The sequence below is a fragment of the Carassius auratus genome, chromosome 2 (genome assembly GCF_003368295.1).
Source record: "Carassius auratus strain Wakin chromosome 2, ASM336829v1, whole genome shotgun sequence".
Classification (NCBI taxonomy): Eukaryota; Metazoa; Chordata; class Actinopteri; order Cypriniformes; family Cyprinidae; genus Carassius; species Carassius auratus.
In genome coordinates, this window is record NC_039244.1 from 28275961 (window position 1) to 28286841 (window position 10881).

Consider the following 10881-nt stretch of genomic DNA (forward strand, 5'->3'; position numbering starts at 1 on the left):
ATTCTGGACTATATCTGTCTATCCACCTAGATTTAATAATGAAATGACAGAGAAAAGTCAGTGAAACAAACCAGACTGAAGCCCCCGCTGATGCATAAACCTTAATATTCATTAAATCTGGTCAGGGATACTGTCTTAAAATACAGTAAGTCTACAGTCTACAATCTACAGTTGTTAGGAACAAACTCAAGGCATGAAGCACTGATTGACAGTGCTTGCAAGTCACCTACTTGATTGACTGACCCTAATTTCCAAAAGGAGTCTTAAGTGACAGGGTCTGTAAGTCACCGGACTGGAGTGGCTTGAAGAGAGGGCCCTGAATACTATGGATAAGTCTCAGGTCGGTACAGTATGACGTGGATTCAAACTCTGAGCTCCCCTCAGAAACTTAATGACAATGTTAATCAGGGAGAAGGCATACATGCAAACTCTGGGTCACCTGTTGGCTAGGGGATCTCGCTGCTTTGGGAAGTGAATTGGGCAGTAAAAGTTTTCATCTAGGTTGAGGAGGTCCATCTCTGCTCTCTCAGAGACAGACCGGATCATTTGAACCACTTGCCCAGGTGGGACTACCCTCAAAGCAAGTTTGCATCTGTGCTAAATCCCCAAGTTGGCCATGGCATTGCCGATTATCTGTGCTGTGGCCTTCATGGCCTCCTCTTCCAGAGTGAGGAGATTGTCATTAATGATGCAAGGGGTCAGATTTTTTTTCCAACCCGCGGGTCCCGCTTTTATGAAATTATTTTGCCCCCTCAGCCTGTCCTGCAAATAAAGTCTAATTTCTTTACCCGCCCCGACCCGACCCAATCCGTGCATCGGGGACATCATGCAAGTTGCGTTGCTACTTAGATCTTCTAACTGTAACCTTATCAAAGAACTTAATAAAATATGAAAATATATATTCCAAATATTTAATATAAGGTATAGGGAATTGCACTTGTGATGGTTCGGTCTTGAACAAACCTTTTAGGTGTATGAATCATTTTCCTTCACATAATCCACTGACTCATATTTCTTGTTCACTGAAGTTCCTCCCTCCACAGCAGCGCGTCACTATTAGCAGTGCATGTGCAGCTTGGTGAACCGGGTAACTCTGTGAACTGTTTCATCCTGTCAAAGAGTTACTCAACCTCGAGCCATTAGCTTTCGAGTATGAGATGTGACGGAGCATGTGATTTGTTGAATGTAGTGATCGAATACACCCATCACTGAACGGGATCGAGAGATTTTGTTTGTGAACGAGTTGAATGAACTGATACAAGCATGTAAATCTCGATCAGCAATCAGCAGATACAAAGCACAGTTATAGGTACTGTGCACATATGCTTGTTTTCATATTTAGAATACAGAACATAAATCAACGTTTAATCCCCAATTTATTAATGTGAATATATTATATATGAACTGTCTGACCAAACTATTAAAATGCTAATTATACAAGAAAACCTTGTGCTTTGTTTGCATCTGAACAACTTATTTATAATATTTATTTAGTGCGATTATGCACACATTTTAATAAAGCCAAATCAGTTTTTGTAACAAGTAAATACATTTGTTGACTTGAGACATAACACATAAGACACTCTTTTTTGCGACCTGCTGTGGCATATTTGTGTAATATGAAGAAATGGTCACTGAACGAATCAATGAACAAATCTGAAAGAATCATTTTGGTGAATGAACTAAAAATTAATGAATCTCTTGAAAGAATCAAAAGTCCACCACTAAACAGCATGCAACATAAATAGATTTTTACATTTTGTTTTTAGTGACCCACCCCATCCCACAAAAAAAGTGCCAGTTTCCTTACCCGCCCCAACCTAAGGTCCCCAGGTTATGAGACGACCCGTGCATCACTAATTTCCTTGAGCGCCTTAAACAGAGGTAAGGGCGGCAGAAGTAGCAGTGTGAACGTGTGCCAAATAGGGGGCATGCTATGTCCTGGTGAGTTCTGGTGAACTTACAGTAAAAATGGGCCGTTCCTCTAAGCACTGACGTTGTGCTGGAAGGTACCAATTGTATAAGACTCTTCCGGAGCCGATTATTCTAAGTTCAGTTCCTCAATGGCCTTCATAGGGATGTGAATCAACTCACTGTCCTCACTGGCCAGGAATCTTTGAGAGGAAGGTAGCCGGTAACCTCTCTGGGACACGCCCATTCCATTGCTTCTGAAGCCGTCAGTGACATGTGGTTGACAGCAACAGCTTCTTCTTCTGATCTACAGAAAGAGAACAAGCCGCTCACTGCAGACGAGAGGCGCTGATCCTCACATGAGAATAACATCGGCATATCAATGTGCTGCAGGACCTGTGCCACTCTCAGGTTCACTCCTGGGAAATCCACAACTGCCCCACTGTTTCTTCCACTGAGGCTCCTGGGAGGGGGAAAATGGAGGAACAGACGAGGGAGGACCACCTTTATTAAAGAAGGCAATTCACAAGCGAAGCAGGGCGAGAATCATGCTCTTGGTGTGCAGCCTCAGTGTGGGCACTGCCCCGGCAAGTGAGTGTCAGTGTGAACCATCTGAGTGTGAACCACACTTGCATCACAACATTTGAAACAATGTCGTTTAAATTTGCTCTTGGAAGTGCACTTTCTCAGTGGCTGGATGGCTACAGGGGTAGTGCTGTTCTCTGCCAGGGCTCTTCTGCTCGATGAATGACACTCTCAGCCAACTTATATAGCAGTCAGCTGCTTTGGAGAACCCTAAGCATTCAACGCAACAAGGGAGATCTGTTCGAAAGGGAACTTGTTTCTGAGATCAAGCCCCAGTCTCACTGTTTCTGGAAGTGTTACTAAAGCCACACATGAAGTAGGTCTGATGAGGGTTTGTCATGATGAGACTGACACACACGCATACGTACACACAAAAACACACACACACACACACACACATACACACACACACATACATTTAGCGATCTAAATGGGGACATAACATAGACATCTATTGTATTTATATACAGGTAGTTAAACCCTTTTTAATCTAAACCTACCACCTACCACTAATTTTTACAATTTAGAAAATACTTTTAATACTTTATTTTTATACCAGTTTTACAAATGAGGACATCCACAAATGGAGGTTTTTGGTGATTTTGTCAGGTACAAATTTGTAGGTAGCACACACACACACACACACACACGCACACACACACACACACACACACACACACACACACGGGGGGACTCTCCATAGGTGTAATGGTTTTTATACTGTACAAACTGTATTTTCTATTGTCGGACACAAACCCCACACCTTAAACCCTTACAGGAAACTAGTGGCAATTTTTTAAATGTTTTTTTTAGCCTTTTGCTTTACGGGGACACAGTGTCCTCATAAACCATATATACCAGTGCACACACAGTACACACACACTCACTCAACCACACACACTCAAACCCCATACACACACACACACACACACACACACACACAGAGAGATACACACACACACACACTGACGTCCAGCTACATCTGAGCTGTGAAGCGCACAGGCTGAGAGCGAGGCGTGTGTGTGTGGGCGCGTGAACACTGAGACACTGTCATAGCGCAGATGTCAACATAAGACGGGTGCCATAAACTCAGTTTGCTGTGAATGTTTTAATGCGTGTCCATCTGTGAAGGAGATCATGCTGAGGACAAGCTTCAGATACAATCCTTCAATCAATCAAGATGCTGAGTGACAGAGCATGTGATGCTTGAGTGGTTGCTAGGTTGTTGCTATGTGGTTGCTAGGGTGTTCTGAGTGAGTCTGATCACTTAGTGAAAAACATTCAGTATTGTTTAAACAGTTTGAAGTCAGTGTGATCACATAAAGAGTCATGATAAAGATGTTACAAATCACACCTGATCTTGTCTGTATTCCTTACAGTAAATGAGTGCAGTGCTTAATTATTATATATAATGCACATAACACTGTCAAAAGTGCTGAGAGATATGTGTTTATAGTTGATCAGTGATATTAGTCAGCTCTGATCACAGGTCCAGAACCTGAGGAAGAGCTCTCGTTCTATATCCAGTGTCCCATATTCCAGCAGGAGCGTCTCTGATCTGCTCCAGAAATATCTCTCAGCAGGAGCAGATCTCTCTCCTCGAGTGTTATGCAACAGTCTTTAGTGTCCATCGCAGTAAATCCCTGCGGAGGTTTAATCTGAAGGCTGCAGGAGTCTCAGTAACGTCTCAACACACACACACACGCACACACACACACTCACACCACAGCATACACCTGCATTGATCATGTGGTCCGTGAGAATCTAAAATCTTAAAAATCTTGAAGAACCTGCCCATCCCCGCAGCTTTAAACCTCATTCACACGTCTGCACTTTTGTCACAAGAGTAGGTCAAGCTGTTTCAGCAGCAGAAAGAGTTTGATAAATGATTTTGAAGGCAATCATGTGTTTCATTAGGAACATGTACTAGAGTGAACAGAGGTCTGAACTGAGGATTTAACCCTGTAAGTGCCTCGTATGTTTTAATGCTGCTGTTATACAATCGATCAGCTACAGAGAAACACAGAGGAATAAAACTAACTATCAGCAACTACTGACAAAGACTTTTTATTTCCCGGAAAGCCAATAGTACAGAAGAACAACGATCAGCTTTTTTTTTTTTTTTTTTGACATTTTTGAGCACTCTGTTCAACCATGGTTGTTTTTAAATGTGCTAATAAATAAAACTGAACTGAACAGAACTGAAGCGATATATGGATCTGCCTCTAGCTGGTCAACAGAGTCAGGCTCACGTCAGGCTGAATGAGTGAGAGTGTCCCGTCATGTTTGAGTTGACGTCAGTGGTCTTGGTTTTACTTCACAATGCTTCATCAGTTCTGTGGTACATTAATACTCAGTATTACAGTATTACTCAATGCCTCTATGATCCAGGATTCCTCACAGATATAATATCCAGTAACATGCAGATTAACCCTGATCAAATCAACTCTGTGTTTCAGACTCAGGACTCAAGATATTACAATCCAGAACAAGTTATTCTCTTCAGATTTTACTTCATAAAATATATATAGCGTCAATGTATATTTTCTTACTTTTTACAGCATAAGCATGAATAAAATTAGCTATAAAATTAAAGTAGAACTTTTAAGATAAAAGTTTAACATTTTGTCAGTGAATGCTTAATATAATTCACTTTTCTAATTGAAGCCAACTTTTGAAAGACTATTTCCAATTTATTCCAGAGAAGCTGCTCTATTGCATAAAGCTCTATAGAATAAATGTGAACTGACTTGACTTGTACTAAAAAAAAAAAAAAAAAAAAACAAGATTAAATCCTGCAGTAAAGTTGGTAAGACACTTCAACACAGGTGTCAAACCAAAATAAACAACCAATGTTTTTTTTTTTTTTTTTTTTAGCTAAACTGAACCAAACCCTGATTGTCCATCAGATTTGTTAGATTAGACTCATATGACTGTGTACTGATGAATGAAAGCAGAAATCACTCCTGATTCAGACAGCATCTGTGATCATTAGAGCCGCTGAAGCAGCTCCTCTCCTCAGGAAACCATTGCATTCACACAGACTCTAGGAATGGGGCGCATCAGAGCGTGTTACCTGACGTTATCATGCCGCTGGATGTAGATCTTGTGGAAGATCCTCTCTGGAGGTTTCAGGAAGTCCTCCTTCATCTCCATGGCCACGTTTCTGGGCAGCAGACTCATCAGCAGACGCTCCTGCATCATCATCATCATCATCATCATCATCAGAGACACACACGTGAGACAGAGAGAACTCAACCTGCCTTTCTCAGGAAATACCTTCATTATTATACAGTCGGTGATATTCAGGGAAACTATTACCATAACTAAACTAAATGCATGGTAGCATTTAAAAAAACTTTTTTTTTCTATTTTGCTAGCTGTTGATAAACTTCAGCTAAACTAGCTAAACTTCAGTTCCAATTATTTAATTAGTTCAGTTTCAAAAATATACAGATTATTATTTTCCTCTGCTCATGTGGTTTGAGACATCGGAAGCTGTCATAACTCAAAACACTCTGTGCAGACTAAAGTGTCCTTCTATATAAAGGACTCCACTGAAGTGTTGAATGTTTTAAGAGCGTGACCTGTTTCTCGTTCTCGTCCTCCATGCGCAGTCTCTCCTCGATGCAGTTTCGGGCCTGAAGGAAGGCTCTGCGCTGCGCTCTTTCCGTCAGGATCCGCACAAACAGACCCGACAGATTGACTCCGGTGAAGAGCAGTGTGTTCGCAGCCAGCTGGAAACACAAACACAACACTGATATGAGATATGATACATGATATATGCTTCTGAATGATGCTTTAATATAAGTGATGACTAAAGATCACTGCTGTGGTAGAGTATGACTGATGGACAGATGTAGTTTAGTTGTGTTTAGAGCATGAATGACTTCCTGAAAGTGTGTTTACATCACACTGTCTCTACAGATTTATTCACGGCTCGTGTGTTGGTGTGGTCACTCTTCAGTGAGGTCAGAGCTGGTTTTGTGTTCGCTGCAGGTCGTAGAGTTCAGGGATGTGAGTCTATCTGCTCTTTATTGGATTAGATTTGTCAGAGGACATGCACACCGAGCCTTTATTTAGCCGGCCTAGCTCTCTCTCACATGCTGAAAACTCACTGATTTACTGTACACACAGACCAACAGTACTAAAGTGAGCAGATGTGACTTCATTTCTATTCCCCTGCACTGCTTTTCCATTGCTTTTTTATGCAAACGCGTGGCAGATCATCTTTGACCACTGTGCTCGCATCTTGTGTCTTCTGCAATGTCTCACACATGACACAACACTCTAAAAACACAGTGCTGACATAAATAAAAATCAACTTAAAAGAAAACCCTCTTGAGATTTTCCAAATCACAACAGGTTCTGTGTGAACCGCAGCTTACATCAGTTGTGCTGTGTGTTTCTGTCTACTTTCTGAAGGTCTCAGGATGACAAGATTTAGCAACACACTTAAAGAGCACAGATCCACATTCTCAACCCTGCTCTCATTCCAGAATAAAACCCATTTATTTAAGCAGTTATTGTTCAGGTAGCTGAACTTCAAGTAACTTCTCTGCTGTTCCATCATGATATAGTTGTTCTGAGAGAAGAAACTGAACGTCTGTAAAACACTGACCTTCTCAGCATCCTCACATGAGAGAAATTTCATTAGGCAAAAAAGGTCACAGAATGAATGAAAGGAAGCAGCTGTCCTTTGGTCAGTGCAGCAAATGTGCATGACCAGCTGAATCTGATGTGAAATCAGTGTGTGGAAAGCTTTTGCTCTATTGTAATGAACACATATCATCAGTGAAGATTATCCGAACCACAGTACGTGTGACCATAACTTGACACGATATGTTGAACCACGCTGTGCAATGTTTCATTACACGACTGTTGGTGTAACGGAGCATGAAATGAAGCATCAGTGTTCAGTAATGAGGGAAGCAGCATTACACTAATATCTTAAAGAACGATTTCTACCTGACTGAACCCATTTAAATGAGTTTTGTCATTTATATATAATCATGATGTATGTAGGTTAATAGTGAATAATATGAGTGTGTCCCACATGCAGGATCTTCACACAGCGCTGGTTTCTAAGCCTAACACAGTCTGTGAATCCTGTCCGGATCATCTGCACAGGGCTTCCTCCTCGTTTCTGTGCTAAAATAGCTTTGAGAAGTGTGTCTGGCCTGCGTTCAGAGCCGTCCTACATAGAGCCGCTCTGCTGCCGTCTCTGGACCCATCGCTCCTCAAACACACAGGAGAAAGTGTGACATCCATCCGTCTATCAGAGCCACTGCGGAGGACTTTATAGATACTGCACACACTCTCTGTGTCTCATAACAGTCTCAGTCACAGTATCTCGATCTACTCAATGATGAAGTGTACATTCACTCTATCTTTATTAAAACTGCCCTGTCATAAACTGTATTTGAGCTGAATCACTCTTGATAAACTGAGCTGTTTCTTTCCCTCCACATTCTGTCCTGCACCTCAGTGAAACCCAACCGCAGACATTACTACAGATTTAACCTTTCAGGAGGTGATTGGTAGTAACACTCTTTCTGTTGGAAATCAGTCTGACAGCACTAAACCAAACACTGCAGAAAATGTGGCAGATAAGGCAGCAGAAGGTGGTGATATTTTAATCTTAGCTAACTGTAGATTTAGATTTACAGACTGTATATGTTTTACACAGGGATGTTTATGCATTTAACTTGAAATGTTGAGTAAGCAAGTTATACAACTTCATTGCATGGGGTGATTCACCTGTTGTTTTAAACAGGAACGTAATTTTCTGGCAAATCATGTATCACAATGTGAAATACACTGAAATATAATGGTGGAGGATTTACTTAACTTCCACTCAATACTTTCACAAATAATTATAATTAAATGGCAAGTAACACACTGAATTAAATGTGACAGAGACTGAAATAGGCCTGGTATTTTCTTGTAAAATTTAAGTGCAAACGTATTGCACTTTATTAATCTGAATTATGTTTCATGTAGTAACATCTGCTCAGGTTAAACAGATTAAGTAATTTTACTGGTGTCATGAGGCACATCTTAATGCTCATAATGCATGCAGGTACATTTCTGGCCCAGAGGAGCTACATTAACATTTCTTAAAAAAAAATATATATATATATATTTAAAAATATGATATATTTTTCATGTTCGGGTCACCTGGATATGTATGAAGTCCCATTATGGGTCAAAATTCGTTTCTGTAACAGTTATATTCATTAAAAAAAAATACATTTAGCCTTTTCCCCATATCTCATGCTCTTTTTTGACTGAACTTTGTTGAACCATTGCAGTGCATGAAAACTTGATCACTTTTTTATCTGACATGTAGGCTTCATACATTTGGACTGTTAATGAGCAATCATGTGTTATATAGTCAAAGGAATTTAATTAAATTATATTAATTCCAGTGGTTAATACTGTAATTCTCAGATTTTACAGTGATATATTCCAATAAAACTATACATCATAGTTTAATGGTTAATTTGACGTTTCAAATAATTTCAATAAAAAAACAAAATTAAAGTGGAGTAAAAACATGCCAACTTTTCGAAACTTTTTTTTTTTTTTTTACATTCACTCATTGATGAGAAGAGGCTGATCAGATACGATATAGTTTTAAACTGAAAAGCATTAAATTATGAGTGAATTCTAACAGAACGCGAGTGTGCGCGAGAGCGAGCGAGCGCTGTCCAGTGCTGAACTCACCGCTCTCCACAGCCGCTGGGTCTTCGCCGTCACAGACGTGGCCGTGACGATGGTGTGCGACACGGACACCAGCAGCCCGAACAGCACCGCCAGCAGCGTCCGCACCGGCAGCAGCGCGTACGCCACGAACGTCAGCAACAGCAGCTGCCACACGCCCTGCTCCGGACCCGTGGCGCCCGACACGTGCGGGAACGGGCAGCACAGCACCGAGCAGGTGAAGCAGAAGAGCAGGCTCAAGTGCGCGATCTGCTGCAGCTGGCTCACCTGCAGGTACTTGACGTTAGTGACGATGAAGAGCGAGATGAAGACGACGAAGTGCACCGGGTACGAGCCCTTGGCGATGGTCAGGCTGGCGCCGGACAGCAGCAGCTCCAGCAGGCTCAGACTGGACGACAGCAGGATGAGCACGAACAGAGCCTTCAGTGTGCACGTCTGGTCGAGCTTCAGGTTGTAGTTGTGGAAGAGCGACTCGAGCTCCTTGCAGTCGAACTCGTCCTCGCACGCGATGACCCCGGGCGGGCAGTGGCTCCTCCTGCGCCGGGTCTTGACTTTCTGGAACGGTATTTCGTCCATGGCGGGAGGGCCATTCACGCGCCGGACAGGTGCGACAGAGGCGCGGAGGGTCGCCGGGGGCCGGTGTGCATGTGTCCGGCGGGAGAGGTAGAGCTGAAGAGACGGAAGCGACTGGCCTCGAGCTCGCGCGGCTCAGACTGGATCACGCCTGCGCGGTGCGCCGCTCGCTAATTCTGCTGATTGACACGCGGATCTCTGAGGCGCGCGCGTCTCACAAACGCATGAAGCGTAAACCACTGCGGATCTTTCGGCAACGAGCAAGGACAGAAATGTTTGCACTAGGGTTAATAAGGAACTTAGGATTTCAGTCGCATCGTTACATCCTTGACTCAAAGAAGGACGATAAATCAGAATTTAAGGTTTTTATGTCACATACGCAGCTACATATGTAATACAGTCTTAAGCTAAATATGGTTACACTTTATTACAAGATGACGTTGTTATTACACAAATTAGCACTGAGTTATATTAATGTGTCGGTTAGGGTTTAATTTAGGGTTAGTTGCATGTTATTATGCATAATGTATTGTTTTTGTAGTAAGTGCATCTAACGTGTAACAAGGACACTGTAAAACAAAGAGTTACCAAAAATAAATAAATAAATACCTGAAAAAATAGCAACATATGCAACAAATCTGGAAAATGAATATTTGATGGTTTGTTACACATACTTCTCAATACGTACTTCTCTTTAATGCTAAGTTATTAAACTATTGAGCATTTTCAATCATTCTGTATCACGACTCTTTACCATATGTTGGATTAATACTGCAGTCATGAAACATCACTCGAGAGGAATCTTTGCAGTCAACTTCTGTCGCAGTGTGCCTCACATGACTTTGTGAATTATGAGTTCATCAAAACTAAATCAAATTGTCAGTTTCGTACTGAAATGCATGCACTATTTGTTTACAAACCCGATGTTCAAGCATCCATTTAGAAGCTTTCAGCTGTTTCTCTGCACTGATGATCCAGAGGCTTCATGAAGCTCAATCACTGATAAATGTGATATTGATGTGTTCAGGTGTATGAAAACACCGTCGGTCTGTGATTGTCTCGCGTGAAGAATCACCTCTGCAGGTT

The 10881-nt window shown here is 41.7% G+C and overlaps 1 protein-coding gene across 2 annotated transcripts in view; it reads right to left on the bottom strand.

Moving 5' to 3' along the window:
- The window catches only part of LOC113039324 (adenylate cyclase type 1-like), a 32153-nt gene extending 21993 nt beyond the window's left edge, over window positions 1-10160 (bottom strand). The window contains exons 1-3 of one of the 2 annotated variants that reach the window (XR_003274953.1): window positions 9226-9798; window positions 6084-6233; window positions 5573-5691 (exon numbers count right to left, since the gene is read on the bottom strand). Coding sequence is in view for 1 of the 2 variants with exons in the window: in XM_026197205.1 (XP_026052990.1) it covers window positions 5573-5691; window positions 6084-6233; window positions 9226-9798 (842 nt within the window). In the remaining variant the exon portion in view is untranslated. Of the gene's footprint in view, window positions 1-5572; window positions 5692-6083; window positions 6234-9225 lie in introns of both variants that reach the window. The other variant, XM_026197205.1, reaches the window with a different exon arrangement.
- Window positions 10161-10881: the final 721 nt, after the last annotated feature.